Source organism: Neolamprologus brichardi, chromosome 3, assembly GCF_056152115.1.
Source record: "Neolamprologus brichardi isolate AB-2024 chromosome 3, ASM5615211v1, whole genome shotgun sequence".
NCBI classification, from domain to species: Eukaryota; Metazoa; Chordata; class Actinopteri; order Cichliformes; family Cichlidae; genus Neolamprologus; species Neolamprologus brichardi.
In genome coordinates this window covers 61,709,249-61,732,184 of record NC_142106.1, presented here as the reverse complement: position 1 = coordinate 61,732,184, position 22,936 = coordinate 61,709,249, and the positions used below count along the sequence as shown (strand labels likewise).

The 22,936-nt window shown below is 46.8% G+C and overlaps 1 protein-coding gene across 13 annotated transcripts in view; it reads left to right on the top strand.

The window, feature by feature from the left end:
- LOC102792153 (calcium/calmodulin-dependent protein kinase type II delta 1 chain) overlaps positions 1-22,936 on the top strand; it is an 80,498-nt gene that overhangs the window by 36,730 nt on the left and 20,832 nt on the right. For 8 of the 13 annotated variants that reach the window (XM_087838058.1, XM_087838056.1, XM_087838053.1 and 5 more), the window contains exons 5-13: positions 5,217-5,282; positions 10,068-10,140; positions 14,411-14,513; positions 15,147-15,230; positions 15,710-15,804; positions 15,992-16,114; positions 16,194-16,277; positions 16,370-16,412; positions 18,482-18,522. In XM_087838058.1, coding sequence (XP_087694184.1) covers positions 5,217-5,282; positions 10,068-10,140; positions 14,411-14,513; positions 15,147-15,230; positions 15,710-15,804; positions 15,992-16,114; positions 16,194-16,277; positions 16,370-16,412; positions 18,482-18,522 — 712 coding nt within the window. The remainder of the gene's footprint in view (positions 1-5,216; positions 5,283-10,067; positions 10,141-14,410; positions 14,514-15,146; positions 15,231-15,709; positions 15,805-15,991; positions 16,115-16,193; positions 16,278-16,369; positions 16,413-18,481; positions 18,523-22,936) is intronic. The other 5 variants (XM_087838060.1, XM_087838057.1, XM_087838061.1 and 2 more) reach the window with 1 other exon arrangement.

The following is a 22,936-nucleotide window of genomic DNA, read 5'->3' as shown; positions in this document are numbered from 1 at the left end:
ACACCCACATCTGTGACTGCGCAGACCACACCCACATCTGTGACTGCGCAGACCACACCCACATCTGTGACTGCGCAGACCACATCTGACTGTGCAGACCACACCCACATCTGTGACAGTGCAGACCACATCTGACTGTGCAGACCACACCCACATCTGTGACAGTGCAGACCACACCCACATCTGTGACTGTGCAGACCACATCTGTGACAGTGCAGACCACATCTGTGACAGTGCAGACCACATCTGTGACAGTGCAGACCACATCTGTGACAGTGCAGACCACATCTGTGACTGTGCAGACCACACCCACATCTGTGACAGTGCAGCCCACACCCACATCTGTGACTGCGCAGACCACACCCACATCTGTGACAGTGCAGCCCACACCCACATCTGTGACTGCGCAGACCACACCCACATCTGTGACTGCGCAGACCACACCCACATCTGTGACTGCGCAGACCACACCCACATCTGTGACTGTGCAGACCACATCTGTGACTGTGCAGACCACACCCACATCTGTGACTGTGCAGACCACACCCACATCTGTGACAGTGCAGACCACATCTGACTGTGCAGACCACACCCACATCTGTGACAGTGCAGACCACATCTGACTGTGCAGACCACACCCACATCTGTGACAGTGCAGACCACACCCACATCTGTGACTGCGCAGACCACATCTGACTGTGCAGACCACACCCACATCTGTGACAGTGCAGACCACATCTGACTGTGCAGACCACACCCACATCTGTGACAGTGCAGACCACATCTGACTGTGCAGCCCACACCCACATCTGTGACTGCGCAGACCACATCTGACTGTGCAGACCACACCCACATCTGTGACAGTGCAGACCACATCTGACTGTGCAGACCACACCCACATCTGTGACAGTGCAGACCACATCTGACTGTGCAGACCACACCCACATCTGTGACAGTGCAGACCACACCCACATCTGTGACGGTGCAGCCCACACCCACATCTGTGACTGCGCAGACCACACCCACATCTGTGACTGCGCAGACCACACCCACATCTGTGACTGCGCAGACCACACCCACATCTGTGACTGTGCAGACCACATCTGTGACTGTGCAGACCACACCCACATCTGTGACTGTGCAGACCACACCCACATCTGTGACAGTGCAGCCCACACCCACATCTGTGACTGCGCAGACCACACCCACATCTGTGACAGTGCAGCCCACACCCACATCTGTGACTGCGCAGACCACACCCACATCTGTGACTGCGCAGACCACACCCACATCTGTGACTGTGCAGCCCACACCCACATCTGTGACTGCGCAGACCACATCTGACTGTGCAGACCACACCCACATCTGTGACAGTGCAGACCACATCTGACTGTGCAGACCACACCCACATCTGTGACAGTGCAGACCACATCTGACTGTGCAGACCACACCCACATCTGTGACAGTGCAGACCACACCCACATCTGTGACTGTGCAGCCCACACCCACATCTGTGACTGCGCAGACCACACCCACATCTGTGACTGTGCAGACCACACCCACATCTGTGACTGTGCAGACCACATCTGTGACTGTGCAGACCACATCTGTGACTGTGCAGACCACATCTGTGACAGTGCAGACCACACCCACATCTGTGACAGTGCAGACCACATCTGACTGTGCAGACCACACCCACATCTGTGACAGTGCAGACCACATCTGACTGTGCAGACCACACCCACATCTGTGACAGTGCAGACCACACCCACATCTGTGACTGCGCAGACCACACCCACATCTGTGACTGCGCAGACCACACCCACATCTGTGACTGTGCAGACCACACCCACATCTGTGACAGTGCAGACCACATCTGACTGTGCAGACCACATCTGACTGTGCAGACCACATCTGACTGTGCAGACCACATCTGTGACTGTGCAGACCACATCTGTGACTGTGCAGACCACATCTGTGACTGCGCAGACCACACCCACATCTGTGACAGCGCAGACCACACCCACATCTGTGACAGCGCAGACCACACCCACATCTGTGACAGTGCAGACCACATCTGTGACTGTGCAGACCACACCCACATCTCACAGAAGACAGGTAACCTCGCCGCTGTCCAAGGCCGAAGCATGTTGCTTTCCTCCATCTGCTCAGGCACTACACATCTTATACACACTCCTTCCTGCACACGCTGGACAAATTAAAATGAATCCTGCTGTATAGGATCATATAAACACGCTGAGATTACTGTTGGCTCACACAGATGGCAGCTATCTGCTGAAAAGCCATCTGCTGAATGTCTTTCTTACAATGTAAGAATCCCAGTTTTCCCTGAGTATCCGGCCTGAGTCGGATGGGTTAAAGCTAAAGTTTTTTCTTTCTTATGCTGACAGCTCATATTCAGTTTGTGATATATGAGCGATACGGGTGCTATTGCTTCATATATCTCTTTAAAAACGTATCATTTATAAAGATGTTACGTTGCTCCATCACTGGAGGCAAAGGAGAGGTTGTACCAATTCAGTATCAGTCTACAAAATACTTACTGTAGAGCAGTCAATGTGAAAACCCTGTGAGGTTCTGGAGTCATCGTGTTCACGTAGTTGGGTGTCAGTCCAGAAGGAGGCAACGTGGGATCTTCAGATTGATACCACAGACAAGTCTTGTTGAGGGTCAAGGTTTCTGAAAGTCTTGTGAATGTGAGAACCCTACAAAGCTGTAACCTTTCATCCATAGGTGCATGCACTGCCAGCATTTATGATTTTGCACCAGCGTCATGCTAACGACTGCACCTCCAGTTTTAACAGACATCGCAGAGATCTGTAGGTGTAGTTTCTAAAGCCAGATGTTTTCTAACTGTATATGTGGTTTCAGCTGCTCAGCAGTTTGTGGCTGTGCTGTTGTCTTGGTGACGTAAGCTTCCCGAGAAACAAACCGTTTGGCAGCAGCCGGCTGTTCTCCATCTGTGGATGCTGATGTCATTTCCACAGTTTGGACTCAGTAAGGCACCAAGAGTTCAAATGAACCAATCAGTGTGCAGAAAGTTTTAATTCTGCAACAATCTTTAATTCTCCCACCCCAACCAATCACAGCAGATGGCCCCGCCCCTCCCTGAGCCTGGTTCTGCTGGAGGTTTCTTCCTGTTAAAAGGGAGTTTTTCCTTCCCACTGTTGCCAAAGTGCTGCTCATAGGGGGTCATATGATTGTTGGGTTTTCTCTGTGTGTATTATTGTAGGGTCTACTTTACATCATAAAGCACCTTGAGACGACTGATGTTGTGATTTGGTGTGTAAATAACATTTAATTAAACTGAACGATCCAGAATCTTTAACTGAGGCTGCGTCCTCACCAGCCCGGATTAGAAAACTGTGTTTTTGTCACGGTTCTGGGTCAGTTTCTACCCAGTATTTTGAGTTCATAATGTTTTGGTTTAATTTTCCATCAGGGATTGTTTTCTTGTTCTCTTGTTGTGTTGATGATGTCGATTATGTTTATTATTAGGGTTTCATGTTTAGGATTTGCTCTTCGGTTGTGTCTGCTTAGTATGTCTAGTTCCATGTGTCATTTTCTGTCTGTCTCTCAATGTCGAGTCTGCGTCTTAGTGTGATGGTTTCTTGTTCCTGTTTTATTGTGAAGGTCTGTGTCTCATGTGAGTGTGTTCAGTTTTACCTCTCGTCCCGTTAATGATTCCCAGCTGTGTCTCCCACCTGTGTGTAATCTCCCTGTGATTTTCTGAGTGTATTTAAGTCGTGTCTTCTGTGTTTGTAGTTGCTGGTCCGTCTGTGTTTCCACCGTGCTTCATCTGTGTGTTTCCCTGCAGTCTACCGTCATCTGTTTCCGCCCGCTCTCATTCATGTCTAGGTTCGTGTTCTATAGTCAGTTTGTTCCCAGTTTAGTTTAGGCTTTGCTCCGTTTGTCCATTTCCTTTTTTTGTGTTTAATAAACCACCCTCACACCTGTACAAGTGCCTGCGTTTGGATCCTCCTTTATTTTCCACACGGCTCATCTCACTCGCCGTGACAGTTTTTGTCTGAGAACGCTCGGCGTCCACACCAGCGTTGTCAGTCGTTTTCACAGAGTTGTGCGTCCACATTAAAACGGCGAAATGCAAGAAGACTCGACCTGCCTCATTTCTGTCTGCTGCTTATTTCCTTTCCTGCTCGTTGAAACGTGGCGGCAGAATGACGAGGAAAAGCAGCGAGTTTGTTAAACAGACTCACAATGAGTTGGAGTTGTTGCTGCGAGTAACACAAAAGTACAAAAGCGAGTGAGAGTTAAAGAATGTGAAGAACAGCTCTCTGGAGCACAGACTGATGTTAATCTTTAACAGGGCTGTCAACAGAACAATGCTGTGTAACGCCCTCTGCTATCTTTGGTTAATTGGTCACATGACTGCACCACATGACTCACGTGCGTCATCTTTTTCGAAAAGGCTCCGGGTTCGATGTCCACACTGCGACGCGACAATGACGTTTTCAACTGTATCTGCTGTGGAGAGCGTTTCCAAAACGCCGAGTTTTCCTTCACCGAAAACGGCGTCTCAGTGTGGACGGACGCCAAACGGAGAGAAAAAACTTTCCGTAGGAGTCAGTATCCTTCCTCTCTCACAAACGCTTCTCAGTGACTGCCGTTCTCCTCCCTCCTGGGTGTCATCAGCTGTTGTTTGCAGTCATATCTGGCAGCCAGAAAGGAAATGGCCTCAAATGTATTTTAAAGTCAACGAGCAATAATAAGATCAGAGGTGTGTCTCCTTCCTGGCCACAAGCATCTCCTCTTTCCCCTTAATTGAATCATTGCCAGTATGGATGACAGGAGAACACGCGCAGTGGGTTAAACTTTGATTCAATGTGAAACCCTGGATCAGAGAGGGCATGGCTGCAGCAGCACCATCCAGTTGTTAAAGGGCATTTAGCTAATTTACTTGGCTGATGAGCATCTCCAGACTGAGCTGCAACACGATTTGTAAGCTCAGATGTTAGCGCCACTTGATTTGATCTGTGTTACTTGGAAATTCTGGACTTGAGTCATGGAAATGTTTTCAGCTGGAAGGAATTTCCCCTCCAGCTGAAACAGTAATATCGCTGCCTGGTTTCTGCTGGAATCAGGGTTTCCTGCTGGAGCCACAGCGCTGAAAGGCAGCACCTTCACCCTGCAAATGAAATCAGCTTGTTTCTGTTTCACTGTGTTCTCGTTCACAGAGTCACCGGTGGGGAGCTGTTCGAGGACATTGTTGCCAGAGAGTACTACAGTGAAGCTGATGCCAGGTCAGTGTGAGCTTCTTTCTGCATTACTGTAAAGTGTGGCTCTCCCTCAGCAGCAAAGGCATACTCATGCACCCACAGTGAACTAGATACACAATGATCACAGTGGATGTTTGCAAAGCTTATCATGCAGGGAGCACAGCAGAGCCGTATGCATTTATGCCCTTTGTGCCCAAACCTCTCCCTCTGTACCTTTTCTTCCTTCCCTTTGTGAGGAGGCTCCTTCCTCAGCTTCTGCTTATTAAAAATCACCCATAAAGCAAATAATCCAGAGTGACGTTTGTGTAACATGTTAAAGGTTTCCGTTGCAGGTTTGTAGTCCTTCCTGCAGGAGTTATGGTTTCACCCAATGGTCTGGATGCTGTTTGTTTTTAAAGAGACACGTGAACGTGTTTATATGAAGCAAACTCTGTATTTTCTCTTAACAACTCGAAGGAACAGTTCAGCTTTCATACGTGTGACTTTATTGAGTTCAGTATATACGGAGTGGTTGATGTAGTTTAGCACAGAGACTGGAAGCAGAGGGAAACACCAGAGTCAAAGAGTGCAGCTCTCAGGCTGTGTGCATGCATGGCTGTGTGTGGTTTGTGGAGGCTTTGGCAGGATTTCACTGTCTGTGCTTGATGTTCTTCAGCCGAGCTCACGTCTGGTCTACGACTGGTTTGGTTAAACCTCAAACACTGGTGCAGGTACCTGTGCAGAAATACTCAATATTCCAAACATGCAGCAAAATGCTGCACACAAAGAGGGCTTTCAGTGTTAATCATTTATTCTCATCAGTCAACAAAACGCAGCGAATGAACAAGATCACATCAGTGTCTGGTGGCGCCACCCTTCTAGGTCCACTTCCACACAGTTTTTGAAGGAAGTCAGCTGGCAAACATCTCTGGATGTCGGCGTCCTCACGTCTCTGATCGCAGACGCACTCGATGATGTTGAGATCAGGGCTCTTGGGGGTCACTTCAGCTCTTCTTGTTCTTCTTTACAGTAACGAGAGTTCCTGATGAGTTCGGCTGTGTTTGGGCTCCTTAAACAGTCATTCATATTTCTGAAAGCTCTCTTTGTTTGCAGCATTTTCCTCACCTGTTTGCACAGTGCTGTCCACATTTTATCAAACCTGCACAAACGCAGGCTGCTTCTCTGACACAGTAGCTGGAATCCTGCAGCCTAATGCTGGCAGCTCTGAGTGGCTCTTTCACTGACTTCATACAAGAACTGGATGCACACGTTTGAATTTATTTAGGATTTTCTCTAATCCTCACAAAGCCAAGAGTCTACATGAAGGCTTAGTTATGTATATACGCTCTCAGGAAGTGCTGCAGGAGGCTCTACAATGACACGTTAATGTGTTGTAGTCATCATGATTGACCACAGCTGGTAGCTTCTCTTTGGATTTGTTGGACAAACTTCAGTCGAGCCACGCCGTCGCCCTCAGATGAGAGGAAGTCAGGAAGTTCAGGATCAACCTGGGAACCATTAAGGCTCAAGACTGGCGTGAAGCGTTTCCACCACCGTGGTTGGAGACCACAAAAGTTGCCCATATGGATAAATCTTCAAAATAAAGTTTCACGGTGGGACAGGACAAAGAGCTGTTTGGCCCCAATGACAAGAGTTTTATGTTGAGGAGTGAAGCTGAGGTTCCTAAACCTGAGAACACCGAACTGTAGGAGCTGTTGTGCTGACAGTGGTGCTGGGAAGAAGCACAGCTGGGTTTTCCAACAGGATCACATGCTACTCCGAGCTCCGCCTCAGCCCTCTTGATGTGGGCTTAAAGAGGGGCCGGACCTCGAGCCAACATGTTCAGATCGGTGACAGTGGTCAAATATACAAACAGAATCTTGTTGATGCTAAAAGCATCATTTTAAGCCTGTGTGACTTCAGAGAAATCCCAAATAAATCCAAGCTCGTGCACTCTTGCTTTCAAAGTCCTGCTGCACAGGAGAAGAAAACGTGCACTCAAATTAAAAATCCAAACCGTAAAGATGCCGAGTCGATGGAAACAGCTGAGCTGTTGTACCGTCACCGAGCTCTGTCGTGCATGTTCATGTTGCAGTTCATCGCTCATGGTCACCGCTGTCTGTTTAGTCTTTCTTGTGTTTCTAGTCGTGTCCTCGGTGTGTGTCTCACTCGGTCTTTGAATGCATCCCTCGTCTCTCCGTTAAACTTCCTGTTGGTTTAACGTCCTCGTGTCTCTCGTGCTTCTTCTCTGCATATGGCCGCTCTCCTCTGTTGTCTGTTCCTGTGTTTCTAGTCCGGCCGTAGGATTCAGAATATTTAAAGTCAACCTTTTATGTCCTGACAGCGAGCAAAGCAGTGACCTGTTTGTTACCAAGTAGCTGTACTTCTGACACTTTTGTTGTTTCCTGCTTCCGTCTTTAGCAAAGCTCACCGTGACCTGACTCTGAGTCAGCTCGCACCACAAAAAGTCTTCACGCCATTGCAGACTGAACTGTTCCTTTTCGATGTTTACCTTGTGCTACTCCAGCTGTTGGTCCCTGTGCTGTCTGACACTGACCCGTTCTCCCTCTCCTCTCTGCTTCTGGTCTGCCTCCACAGTCACTGCACACAGCAGATTGTAGAAAGTGTAAATCACTGTCACACATAGTGCACAGAGACCTGAAGGTTAGTAAGTGCAGCGGTTAACAGACTCGTGCTGCACCTTGTCTCTCACATCCACTGCCTGATCAGTCAATCAGTGACCTTTCACCCCCCTCAGTACCACGCCCCTCCACCAGTCACCCTCGCACATCGCTGCAGCAGGGCGTTGTGGGCGGGTTGGCTGGAGACGAGGCGGTGGGTTGTGTCGTGCAGGCGGGGGCAGGTGGATGTCATCACAGCCTGCCTCTACTGTACGCCATGAAGTGCATGTAGCATCTTTGCTAGGTGGTGCGCTGACACAGCCGCTGTCAGGCTTGGTCAGGGGATCAGAGAGAGGAGATGGTGTGGTTTCATTTAATTATGATTGTTATGATTCTAAAGGTGGAGCATCAAAGTTCAATTCAAATTCATTCAGTATGTTTACACGTAAATAATCAGAAAGTTTGAAGCAACGAATTTGCTTTTTAACACTTTTTGAAATCTATAAAAATGTGTTTAAGAGATGAAAGAAGGAGCTGAGATGTCCTCACAAACAGGATGTGCTACACGAGTGTGCCAGCAACACTTTCAGTGTAACAGTCAGAGTACTCTTAGTTTGCCTGTTAGATTATGCAAGCGCACATCCACATGTAGCACGCTTGTGTTACAAATGTAGCACGCTTGTGTTACTAATGTAGCACGCTTGTGTTACAAATGTAGCACACTTGTGTTACTAATGTAGCACGCTTGTGTTACAAATGTAGCACACTTGTGATACAAATGTAGCACACTTGTGATACAAATGTAGCACACTTGTGTTACAAATGTAGCACGCTTGTGTTACAAATGTAGCACGCTTCTGTTACAAATGTAGCACGCTTGTGATACAAATGTAGCACGCTTGTGTTACAAATGTAGCACGCTTGTGTTACTAATGTAGCACACTTGTGTTACTAATGTAGCACACTTGTGTTACAAATGTAGCACACTTGTGTTACAAATGGAGCACGCTTGTGTTACAAATGTAGCACGCTTGTGTTACTAATGTAGCACACTTGTGTTACTAATGTAGCACGCTTGTGATACAAATGTAGCACGCTTGTGTTACAAATGTAGCACGCTCGTGTTACAAATGTAGCACGCTCGTGTTACAAATGTAGCACGCTCGTGTTACAAATGTAGCACGCTCGTGTTACAAATGTAGCACGCTCGTGTTACAAATGTAGCACGCTCGTGTTACAAATGTAGCACGCTCGTGTTACAAATGTAGCACGCTCGTGTTACAAATGTAGCACGCTCGTGTTACAAATGTAGCACGCTCGTGTTACAAATGTAGCACGCTCGTGTTACAAATGGAGCACGCTTGTGTTACAAATGGAGCACGCTTGTGTTACATTTCCACAATTATCTGTCTCTAAGCACCTCCTAGCGTTTGCACACACACTCCTTCATTGTGTGACTAAGGGCTGCAGTGTGTTTCTGAGGCATCGATCCGACTGTCCAGGCACACACTGACCTGAGCTGGTCACCTGATCTGATGTTAAACGCACACGGGTCAGCACGCTCTTCTTCAGCGTTGGTTCGTCTGGACAGTGTAACTTCAGCGTGTCAGAGGTTTCATTAAACGCTACATGTCTTTAATGCTACACACATCCATGTTCTCATGTTTAGGAGTAACTATGTGGTTCACACAAACATGAACCTGCAGCACTTTTAAACAGCAGATTTGGTTTGTCAGTCACAGGTTGCTTCAAACTTTAACTGCTTATATTTCACATGTTGTCTTCATGACAACATTAGTTTCAGTAAAGTTTGTAACATTTTCCTGCAAAGGGACACTGTGTCAGCTCCTGTAATAAACCACACTATTAGCTCCGCCTCTCTGTCCTGCCTCCAGCCAGATCTAACCTCTGCTCTGAGCCTCGGGCAGAGTCGGCTGTGTGAGGATGATGATGAAGTTCCAGTGTGTGTTTTTAACTCTCTCACAGAGAACAGTATCTGTGGCAGCACAGAAAAAAGAGTGAATGGCCCATTTTCAGCCAAATTACCTCAAATTGCTCCTAATTTTAGCTTCTGGGTGGCAAGCTGCCACATTACTGAGCTCCGCCCACTAACACGGCCGCCAGCTCCCCGAGGCTCAAAGCAAGCTCACAGCCACAAATATGAGTGTTAGCCTGTCACTAACCCATGCCCCCTGGTGTTTGCATGCAGTCATTGCATTCAGCAGATCCTAGAGGCCGTGCTCCACTGCCACCAGATGGGTGTGGTCCACCGCGACCTCAAGGTAAGATACGAGGACAAACAGTCTCTCCAGTTATGTTCTTTCCTTTTGTCAATATTCTGAAGATCAAAACACTTGAATTGATCTTCACTAGCAACAGTTAAAATACAAGGAAGCAACAATGGCTGTGCCCCAGTTTGCTTTAAAGAGCAGTTGTTGTTGGGTCATGATTGTTGTGCTACGTTCTAATGTTACTAATGTTAACCAGGTCAAATACTTTACATGGAGCCGCTGAGGCTGAGCACATTTGGGTGTCTCATCGTGGGTGATTGTACTAATGCACCCACAGTGGTCTCTCTAATGCTGCTCTCCTCACCGTGGTCTGCTCCCAAAGCTCTAATTTGTCAATCAAATGAAGCGGGTGTGTCTGAGGTTTGCTTACCTGCAGCAATAGTAAGCTGCCGTTTTGCATCTGTCGACTGCCCTCTCCCCGCACTCTGATTGGCTGTTGCCAGGCAGCTGCCACAGTTCACTGCAGAAACACAAAGAAAAGCAAATGCAGCCGAAACAAACAAGCGCTGTAGAAACAGCCACATTTTTGTGTGTGTGCACTCGTGTGATTTAATTCCTCCACATGATCGTCTTTGCAAACACACACATGCTGCGGAGGTCGATGCAAAGCTCTGTGCAGTAAAGACTCCTAGATTACACATGCACGCCTGCACTATATGACAACGCAGGCGCTGGTTCACTGTTTTCTGTTCAAATAAGTTCAGATGTGATCAGAGCGCAGCACAGTCCAGCTCGTCTTACACTGTGGAGGCTTCTGTCAGTGTAAAGATTTAACATCCTGAGATGTTTGAATATAAGAAAAGGAGTGTGATGATGAAGAAACAGGTCAGTGGAGAGGCTTAAACTGTAGGAAATAAAAGAGTCATATAACAGGAAAAGTTCAGTTTTTTAATTCCTGTTCTTGTTTTACTGTAAACCCACAGTTAAAACCAAAGAAACATTTATAGAACAGAGAAAAAACAGGAACTTTCAGTCTGTTACTGCTTTACTTTCTTTTTTACTCTCAGAGTCACAGGCTGAGAGGATTTTCATGGCTTTCTGGATCTAATCTCGTTTATTTGTCACCTTTCTGGAAATTTTGTTCTGCGTCGCCCAGAAAATCTCAGTAATTTGTTGCATTTGTGATAAAGCTGTAAAACATGTCCCGTACCATACCATACCATACCATACCATACCGTACCATCCCATCCCATCCCATACCGTACCATACCATCGCGTACCATACCATCCCAGCTTCATTTCTAAAGCACTGTAACATAAAACCAGGGTTGTGCTGTCCATGTGTCACAGAGTCCTCCAGACTGAGCAGGCTCTGGTTCATCAGCTCAGTCATTTTATTGCTCTTTGACTCACTGTATTAGACACAATCCAATTACATGTATTACAAGAAGGGAGCATAAACCCTGATGTGAACTGTGCACGAATGCAGAGCGTGCTGGTGCATTAGTGAGAGTGTGTGCATGCTAAAGACACAAACCTGCACGGCTCCATCAGTGAAATGTTTCTGGGGATTTGTGTTCATCGCCCTGCGTTTGACTATCTGTGCATGTGTCTTACCATATCAGGCCTGAAAGCTGCAGTAGGTCAGCTAGAGACTGTGGCGGCGCTTCAAGGGTTCAGCGACTGGATCCATTATTAGCAGCCCTTAAAGCACACTGGGTGCCTTCCATCCATATGGCCCCATCTGAGTGATCATGAATAGATTATAAAGCACATTCAGGGTTTGCAACACAATATCTATAAGTGAGTGTCAGAGTTCTCTGTGGACAGAGGAGAAGCTTCCCTGTAGCGCTTTCTTTTTCCTGTGGGAGCATGAAATCCTCAGGTCTGAGCATACAGAATCAATAAAGATCCAGTGCAATCAGATATCAAATAATACAATCAGTCAAGCACTGGTCTGCTCTAGCTGTGTTTCCTCTGTTAGTAAGATGAACGTGGAAAGCAGTCCTGATACTTCTCCACAGGGCAGAGGTTTACGTTTCAGCTAACCAAGAGAAGAAGCTCTCAGTGACTGAGCGTTAGCCTCCACGGCGAGGATGACTGTGACAACAGTACAGAAAAGCTCTGATGCAGTGAACTACAGTTAGTATTTAACAGTGGGCACGAGGAGTCATTCATGGAGAGAGCCTCATGGCTCTGGCATCACAGTGACTTTTATCTCGTGGTTCCAGGATTTGTCCCTCAGTAGAGATGAGATTTATTGCCATTGCGCAGGTATCCAATCAGGTCAGCTGTTAGCATTGGGCTGTTGTAAAAGCTGTCCTTGACCTCAGCAGCCCGAATCTCCAGGCTTAAACACCCGGTGAAAGATGAGGCCCACTCTGACTCTCTGTACACGGTCTGACAGGAAGTCTCTGGTGGCAGGAGGAAGTCCAGCAGTTTCACTATTAGTCTGTCTGGGAGCGTCGTTTTAAAAGCAGAGCTAAAGTCACTGAACAGCAGCCTGGCGTAGCGCCTGGTTGTTCCGGTGGGAGATGGTGGTGTGGAGCGTTGTAGCAATGGCGTCTTCAGCTGATCTGGTAACTCTGGATGTCAACTGGAGCGAGTGTGGGCTTGAAATACTTCAGTTTAGAATATCAGTGATGCACTGATGACAGAAGCAAATATATTGACCTGAAATTCTCTCCAGATGTTGCTAAAAACATCTAGTCGACACATGCAGAGGAAGCTTTAGATGCAATCCTTAGATGAATCATTTAGTACCAATCAGCTGGTCCCAACTCTGGCCTATTGAAAGGTGTCTCATTGCCATATATAACTAAAACCAGTGAGCTCTCAACACCTTCAAGTTTCTTACTGGTTGGTTACAGAAGAATTTCTAAACGACTGACGGTTGCAGTGAGCATCACCCAGAGGTGGAAAGACCAGGCTGACCAGGTGGAGGTCAAAGACACATCAACATTGAAGGAGGCGGGGCATCATGGAGCGGGGCTCAAATAACTGAGGATAAATGGGAAAATGAACCTTCTGTAAAAGGTCAAAGTTCAGCGTTTTTAACAAAACCTGAAGACTGAAGAACCAAACTCCACCTGAGCAGTGATGTCACTCGTTTCTCCAAACAGGCGCCAATGAAGGCTTCTGTACGAAGGGTTAAATATATATATTTATATTTTTCTATTGGTCATTACAACATCTGATGAGTTTCCCCTCAGTTATTACCATTGATTGGAAACCATGTGTGTGCAGCTGTTTGTTGGGTTGGCTGAGAGACTGAAAAGGCTTCTTGTCCAGCACAACCAGCACAAGAACCACAGGAAGCAGCTCAGGGTTCCTGCTGTGGTTTCATGTGCAGTCAAGGAGAGTAACCGCTGGAGCGAGCCGGGCTCTGCTTTCAGACAGAAGCTCTGATGAAACGACAGCTTCATTCAGTTGTAGGAAAGTTTGAATGTGATGTTTACGATGCAGCTGAACTTCTTCTCTGGCAGCGTGAGGCTGTAAGGAAAGCTTCTGAATGAATTTAAAAACCGACTTTGTCTTCAGATCATTGTGAAAACTGACCCTATGAAAGCTGAGCACATGTTAAACTGCTGGCTGCAGCAAAGCATTTAAAAAGTTCAACTTTCTCAGCTTTGACAGCTTTGATCTGCCTCCTGTGTCCAGCCCAGTGTGCAGCCGTTCATCATGCATCATGTAGCTGCTGCATCAGTGTTCAGCACGTGTCTGTTCAGCCCTGCTATTTATCGTGTATCACAGTCCGGCTGCACATGATGAACCCCATTTAAATTCATGAATAAATGTTGTTATTTAAAGTTATACTTGAATAGTTGCTCCTATAATTGATTATTCTAAGATGTGTCACTGACACTGAGCTGTGGTTGGACAACAAACTTCCATTGTGATCAACAGCAGCTTGTGTTGTTTGTGTGCGTCTGTCGTTCTGACATCAAGGAAACTGCTTTGAATATGTTAACGAGCGCTTCACGTGTCCTCTGCGACCCCGCAGCCCGTCTCACGCCCCTCTCACGCCCCGCCTGGCTCGCACACTCGTATTGAAACAGTTGTGCAGCTGGGCTGAGGTGACCTCAGACTGAGCCTGATCGGGCTCGACATGAGTCGGTGCTGAGTTTGTGTGTAGAGGCCTGCAGCCCAGCGATTAGTCTGTCCCGAACGCACTCTGGCATCAGTCCGTGATGATGCTGTGAGAGCTCCTCCTACTAGCTGCTAGCAACCAAACTGTGCTAAAGTCTGTGCTTGAGTCTCATTTTAAAGTCCTGTCTTGAGCCTCTGCAGGATGCTGATGTTTCCTCTTCTTCACTCCAAGCCAGAGAATTTGCTCCTAGCCAGCAAGCTGAAGGGAGCTGCAGTTAAACTGGCAGATTTCGGCCTGGCCATCGAAGTTCAAGGAGACCAGCAGGCGTGGTTTGGTGAGTGCATTCATCACCTCGTTTGTTTCAGTCGTTTTAGTTTAGACTGTCCTTGTTAGCGTGACCTGTGTCAGAGTTATGACCTTTATATATCAGCTGATTGTTTTAAAGCCTAACAAGATGAAGATGTCAGTGTGCACTCATACCATCAAAGTGAATCTGTGATTCTGGGATGTGTCTAAATGCTGATAAAACTAAACACACAGGTTACCTGTTTTCCACAGGTGCAGTCTATCAAAATGTTGTCTAACTAAACACGAGCCGGTGCTGTCACACGTTTGCTCTCCAACGATGTCACTGTGTCACCGCAGCCTAATAACCAGCTGCAGACACTGGGTGCTCCACTGCTCCCAGCGTGGATCAGTCTGGCCTACTTGTCTCCATCTACTCTCTGTGGAGCTCTGACATAATTAGTCTGCTCCCCCAGCACCAGCTCCCATCTGGAACCAGTTCATTTTATGTCCTAACTTAACCAGTTGGACCACGAGCATGTGTGTGAGGCAAACCACACACCTGTGAGCTTTCTGATCACAGCTCTTAACCCTCACTTTACGAGGCCTCTGGTCCTGACCTGCTTACTATGGTAACGAGCTGTGGGTAGTAACAAGCTTCACATGTGTGTCTGTGTTTCAGGGTTCGCTGGGACTCCAGGATACCTGTCTCCAGAGGTGCTGAGGAAGGATCCCTACGGCAAGCCAGTGGACATGTGGGCCTGTGGTAAGAGGCGAGCTGCAGCGATGGCGTTGTGTCTGCAGCGTTTCATTCGGTCCTTTGTGTCTTGAATAATCACTGCTCACACTAGTGAAAGCAGCCCATCTGGGTGCAGCTGTGGGGAACACACACAGCACACCTGTCCTCACTCAGACCAACAATGGGCGGTGTTGTGTTTGTGGTCGTAGCGTCAGATCTTTTCATCTTCTGTAGGCAGACGGCCAGCCAATTAAAAAGCCCGTCGCTGGTAACAGCAGCAAACAGAGGCACTCAGTGTGCCGGTTTTTATGTGTCTGCATTTACACAAACAGCAGCTCCTGCTTTACTTTCTGCTGCTCATTTAAAACAGCTGGATGCAAAGTTAACAGGTTATCCTCGTGTGAGATGAACACGAGCCGACCTTCTTCCTGAGGCTCGGTTTGCATTGACGTCTGTTTTTAAAGAAGCTCTCAGAGCAGGTTAACTGTGGTTTCCGCCTGCTGTAGGAGTGATCCTCTACATTTTACTGGTGGGCTATCCTCCCTTCTGGGACGAGGACCAGCACAGGCTGTACCAGCAGATCAAAGCTGGGGCGTATGATGTGAGTTACACCGTCGCAGCCACACACACATGCAGTCCAACTCAAGCTAACGGTTAGCTAACTCTTAAAAACTCAGTGCTACTGGTTTCTTTCATCAGATGACTTGTTTAACAGTACGTTTGTTTTTGGGGTAAAAGCACTCTCTAAATGACTCTAAATGGTTCTCATGATGTCACTGGTTGCACAGTTTCCCTCTCCAGAGTGGGACACGGTGACCCCCGAGGCCAAAGACCTGATCAACAAGATGCTGACCATTAACCCCGCCAAGAGAGTGACGGCCACCGACGTGCTCAAACACCCCTGGATCTGCGTAGGTGTCACGCACCCTAACCCGGGCAGGTTGTGTAGTGACGTTTAAGCTTTGTGACACTGCCTGTGTGTTTCCACAGCAACGCTCCACTGTAGCATCCATGATGCACAGACAGGAGACTGTGGAGTGCCTCAAGAAATTCAACGCCAGGAGGAAACTCAAGGTAGGAGTGGTGGTGCACGTCTAAAACACTAAAAACCACAGCAGAACATGTTCGTCCTGCTGTGACGCTCCACTGTCCATCTCTCTCCTCAGGGCGCCATCCTGACAACAATGCTCGCCACTCGAAACTTCTCAGGTACGTTTGGAGTAAAGGCTGACAGGCAGTCTTGGCCCGTGTTGTAGCGTTTCCCTAAATGCCGTTAAACGTTGTTACCCATGACGCTTGTGACTACGGAGCCCCGCAGGGGACATGGGAGAAAAAAAATTAAGATGGATGTTTGCGAGATCTTGCAAAACAAACTCGGGATCTCGCAAAAGTTTTGCGAGATCTTGCAAAACAAACTCGGGATCTCGCAAAAGTTTTACCCGCATTCTTCCCATTTGCGAGATCTCGCAAAAGTTTTACCCACATTCTTCCCATTAGCGCGAAGCTAACGGGAGGTCGAGACTGCGGTCGAGCCTGCGGCTAAAACTTTTGTTAGGTCTCGCAAAAGTTTTAGCCGCATTCTCGACCGCAGTCTCGACCTCCCGTTAGCTTCGAGCTAATGGGAAGAATGCGGCTAAAACTTTTGTTAGGTCTCGCAAAAGTTTTAGCCGCATTCTCGACCGCAGTCTCGACCTCCCGTTAGCTTCGAGCTAATGGGAAGAATGCGGCTAAAACTTTTGTTAGGTCTCGCAAAAGTTTTAGCCGCATTCTTCCCATTTGCGAGATCTCGCAAAAGTCCGTCTTAATTTTTTTTCTGCCATGTCCCCTGCGGGGCTCCGTATGTGACACCTTAACCCTGTGGTTCACATGTCGAGGTGGCTGCCTCGGAGTCCTGCTGTGTCCTGATGTTCTGGCCTTTAGAGCCATTAAGCTCTGTGCTCCCCTTTAAGCTGCCATTACCAAAACACTGCAGTGACCGTGCAGATCGATCCCATCTACAGGTGCCTTTAAAGGCCAAACCATTTCACCTCGGTCTACCAACATTGATTTTTGTCTGTATGACTAATGCCAGGAAAGCTGCTCATTTCACTTCTGTCTCAGCTGTGATCCCCTTTGTTTACCTTTGTTTTTCTTTCTTCCTCCTCTTGTGTGGTGACTCATGTGTAAGGTAAGAGTCCTCGCTGTAGCTAGCACGTCTCTGCAGCTAAGCTACACTGCCATGAGTCCATGTGTGTCTACTAAAACGCCACTGTGGGACAGCTGACAGTTTGTGCGTTAGCGGTCATTCTAGAGGAATCAAAGCTGGTTTGCTTTGCGATGCCTTTGCCATCCTGCAGACTGAGAAACGGCCTCAGTATGGACCTCAGAGGGGAGCAGACGTCGCTCACTTCCAGTCGGATGTTGTTAAATATACATATAAACTCTATTAGACCCACTGACATGTTGGAATTAATCCTTTCAATGTGTGTAAATATGTCTCTGAGACAGTTTCATGTTCTGATGTCATTTTAATGGAAAAAACTTCACAGGGATATAAAAACAAGTTTGATGTGTTTTAACTGATTAGAAGGGAAAGTTTGCTTCAGACAGAAAGTATTGATTATGTGATGGATCTGTTCTATGTGTATGTCACAGCAGCAAAGAAAGGAGTGGATCTGATATAAAGTAGTGTTCGACACGTATCGATGCAAAGTCATTAAAAATGTATTAAAGTTCCTGCTTTTAAAGCTCAGCTGTACACACTGCTTCTCCTTTAAATATTGGCCCAGACAGACGTTTCTCTTCAATGGCCGCTAATAGATAGCTTTGTCCCTGCAAAGCTTCGATCGGTTACTCTCCAGCTGTGATGTAGTCCCACCCTGACAGACGATGCACCAAACTGCTGACCTCTGCCACCACAATCACCTGCTCCATGTCTCACAGCGTCCTTGCATGTCGACTGTAAAGTAGGTGTTAACTAACTGGCCACAAATACGTGAGGGAAGCAGTCAGAGTTGCTGCTCCGTGTTCTTGCAGAAAGCTGAAAGAGTTTCCTCTACACGTGCTCCGTGTCTCCTGAGGTTGTATCAGCTGAATCTAACCGCATGCTCCCGTCTCAGTTACTGCTTTCTTTGGGCTTTTTTTGTCTCCTGACTTTGCATTTTTCTCTTCTGCTTCCAGTCCTCGTAGGCCCACTCTGAGGCTGCTGGTCATTGGCCGGCCTTGAGTGGGCCTGCTGCATGTGCCTGTGTAATCAGCTGGCATCTGATTTCCTCCCATTGTTGTCTTTGTTTCCACAGCAGCCAAGAGCCTGCTGAATAAAAAGCCGGATGGTGTCAAAGTAAGTACCGTCACACTCCAGGTCACAGATGTAACTTACTGTTCAGCAGGTCGTACACACCCACTGGACCCCCGTGGGTTTGCTCTCATGTTCATGCTACTGTCAACAAAATGGACATTAATGAAGCTTGTCTTCAGACATGCGTCCGTCCTGCCAGGTGTCACAGACAGTTCGTCACTCGTTGACTCAACATGAAGATAAACTCTTCACGTTTATGACGGCTTTTAGGAATATGTGCATCTGAAACAGCACGGTGGCACAGCGGTTAGCACGGTGGCACAGCGGTTAGCACGGTGGCACAGCGGTTAGCGCTGCTGCCTCACAGCAAGAAGGTACTGAGTTCAACTCCACCATCAGGCTGGTGGAGTTTGCATGTTCTCCGTGTTTGTGTGGGTTCTTTCCGGGTACTCCGGCTTCCTCCAGCAGTCCACAGGCAGTGGGGTTAACTGGGAACTCTAAATTAGCCGTGCGTGTGAATGGTTGTCTGTGAGTTAGCTGTTAGCTGTCCAGGTGTGCCTTGCACCTCTTGCCCTAAGACAGCTGGGATTGGCTCCAACTCCTGAGACTCCTGCATTGATGGAGGTCAGTAGTACTTATGTCATCGTACGTATATGGACAGTTGACCGTTTGACAGTCATCCTCCTTGGTTGCTGCTGGTATGCTAGGCTATGCTGCTTTACCCGGTATCTCAGAGTTTCTATTACATTTGCTGTTGGACTTGCAGGTTCTGTTGGGGACTGTGGATGTGGTTTATAGTAGGTTGAGGTCATTTGCCTGCCGGGCAAACAGCATGTTTACAAACCCCAGACACAACGATTTTGTGCTCAATAGTGAGAAAGAAAGAGGAAGACGAGCTCTGCAGAGCTCTGCAACATCGCTGTTGTTTGATTTGACTGTGAAATATGCTGCATCATCTCTGAGGCTCATTAAATTTAGCTCTGGTTCCCCTTTAAACACAGTCTGTCAGAGGGAGTCATGTGTTCCTGCCTGTGGTAGTCCGCTTGTCTTCATGACCTGTTAAAAACGTGTTGCTGGTTTTATGAATTTGACTTGTTGCATAATAGAATTATGTGAAAGGAAGTGCTTTTTGCTAAGTGTGCATTTTAATCACCATGGTGTGGTTTCATTTACTACTTTGGACACAAATGAATATGGATTGATGTGAGTTCACGTTTCACGATGAGACAAAGACGACGTTTCCTGTGTTCATGCAGAAAAGGAAGACGGACAGTGCAGAACATGTGGGGGTACGTCTGCTGCTTTGTAGCCAGACCAGCTTTTGAAGTAGTTGGCAATAGAGCCCTCGTTGTGTTTGCACCACAATCACAGTGCTGCTTGAGGCTGGGGAGGCGCTGCATGACTAAACAGAAACACTATAGTTTGGGCTGAATGTGTCAAAGCAGCTTTATCATTGTTATTAAGTAAGAGATGCCTTTGAATCTGTGTTAAACATTTCATTCAGAAAATGTAGAATTTAGGTTTGAAACCTCTGAAATACTAATAATCATTAGTGTTTTTCATTATGTAAAACTCTAACTGAAGAAGTCAAAAATAACATTTTAAAGCTTTTCTGTGTGAGGTCCACCTGTTCTGGTGAGCAGGGCTGACCTGAGCTCATAACCTCTGCTTGCTGACCAAACAATCTGTAGCTTTCTTCTTCTCCTGCATACAGCAGTGTTGAATAGATTAATGATTAGTGATGCTAGTTTCACGCTGAAATCTTTTGTTTGCTTTGTTGCACGGATCAGTGTAACAGATTCCCATTCCTGACCAACGTGGTAGGGATGCAACGATACCAATTTTTTCAAACCGATACGATACTGATACTTGGATCTGAGTACTTGCCGATACAGAGTACAAAAAACAATACTTCTACCACACACACACACACACACACACACACACACACACACACACACAAATACACACACACACACAAATACACACACACACACACACACACACACACACACACACACACACACAAATGCAATGAATTGGAAGACAGGTTTTATTTTATTCCCTGCCAATAAAAAATAAAATCTTAATAAAAATGACCACAAATAAATTTCAAGTGAAAAATAAGCACTTCTGTTAAATTATTGCAGAGTCTCCACATTGTAATTTTACAAAATATCACTGAACTATTGGCACTGTCTCGAGCTTTCAGAATAATAAATAAACACTTCTGTTTGGAATAAAATAAATACAAATTAGGTTTGAGAATAAAATAAACTTTTAAATTATTGCAGAGTGTCCATATTGTAAACAAACAAACAAAATAATTATTATAAAATAAATAATAAATAAAATAATAATTGTCCCCCTAGTGGCCAATCTAAAAAACTACAACAGAAATGACAAGCCACCCTCTGATTAATGAAATAAGTTGGTATCTGTTAACTTTTACGAGTATGAGTACACACACATTTTACAGTATCGGCCCCGATACCCGATACCAGTATCGGTATCGGTGCATCCCTACCACGTGGACGTTAAAACCAGGAGTTCCACTGTCAGTATAAAGTCATGTAGTGTGTCCCCAGCCGAGACTAAACCGCAGACACTGACACAGTAGATGACACTGTACAGCTTAAACCATAGATTCTGAATGTGTCCATAGTTGTGGTTTAGATTCTTTGAATTTTCATGTCTACATGGAGTTGATGTGATCTAATTGTTTCGTTGTCGGGGTTTCTTAAAGTCGGCGTCTCCGTGGTGTGTAAATGTAATGCATGTTCCACATTTCTGAAACAAAAGCACGCACAAGGAAAACAACTTTCCACAGTGACCGTGTGCTGTCAGGCACAACTAAGTTTAAAATGAAATGACCATATTTCACTCATTTGACATAAGTGACATATGCAGACACCACTGACAGGTGAATCTAAATATCTGAATCATGGTACACCATATCAATAACTCTGTTATCTCTTCATCACTCCTGTTAGTAGGCGGGGTATAGTAGGTCGTGATTGAACTGCAAAAACTGCAGCTCGAGGGTGTTCCCAGTATACAGTGGTCAGTATCTACTAAAAACCAGTGGTAAACAGGGTCGTGTGCAGCTAAGGGTCAGTGATGTGAGGAGCAAGGCCTGTGTGGTCCAGGGGCTCGGTCATCCATGATAGTTCCTCTTCCTGCTCCTGATCCCATCTGTCTTGGTGTTCTTGGAGCAGCACATGTGTACCTTTGTGTGGATCCTTCACAATCAGCCCCCTGTTTGTCCTGTCAGGTGATCAAGCAGTGCTGTTAGCTTCTTCAGCCTGCAGACGGGGCTCACGTCGGGTCCTGGGGCCGTCCGGCTCTTCATTCCAGACACTTGTTGTTGGATGTCTGCCTTTGTGATGCTGACTGGCTCTTGTTCTCTGGTCTTATGTCCACCAGCCACTCTGCGTTTGTATTTTTCTCTTTTCTTTTCTCCCAGATGTTCTTCGAGTGTTCGAGCTCTGGTCTATCTGCCTCTGATATGATTGCCTTGTAGCCGAGAGTACAATCTGGATATCTTCAGGCTTCATGACCGAACCTGTGAGCCTCTGGCAGTTTCTACAGCCTCAGTTATTGTTGTATTTCTTCTTCGTCTGATTGTTTTGTGAGAGCCTTCACACCAGCGGCCTGTTGCGGTTATGCTGTAGGGCGCTGGCACTGCTCATTCTGTTCCTCCTTGCACAAAGGACCAGATATTGGTCCAGCTCTGCTAGAGTAACTGCCGTCTCCTGGACTCTCCTACAAGTCTGAGACTGATACAGCAAACTGTCTGGCACTGGGAGATGTGTGTTTCTGAAACACCTGTGCAACCTTTGTATGGCCCCGGTATCAGACCACACTGCCGCACTAACTCCAGCCAAATGCAAAACTAGTTGGGAGAAAAAGATAAAAGGGAGGAAATGTCAGTGGGCTCTTCCTGTAAAGCCATTGCTGTTTTGGGATTGTCTCATTGTTGCCCCTCAAGTGCACCTGTTAGTTTAATGAACACCAAAGCAGCTGAAACTAGCAACCCACACTGTTACTCACCTGATCAGATCAGGAAGTCTAACTGATTTAAAAAGTTCCTTTGATTCTTTTTAGCTGTGTGTGTGTGTGTGTGTGTGTGTGTGTGCGCGTGTGCGTATGTGTGCGTGTGTGCGTGTGTGCGTCCGTGCTGTTGTCTCTGCTGTTGTCTCTGCCGTTGTCTGTGCTGCTGTCTCTGCTGTTGTCTGTGCTGTTGTCTCTGCTGTTGTCTGTGCTGTTGTCTGTGCTGTTGTCTCTGCTGTTGTCTGTGCTGTTGTCTCTGCTGTTGTCTCTGCTGTTGTCTCTGCTGTTGTCTGTGCTGTTGTCTCTGCTGTTGTCTCTGCTGTTGTCTCTGCTGCTGTCTCTGCTGCTGTCTCTGCTTTTGTCTGTGCTGTTGTCTGTGCTGTTGTCTCTGCTGTTGTCTGTG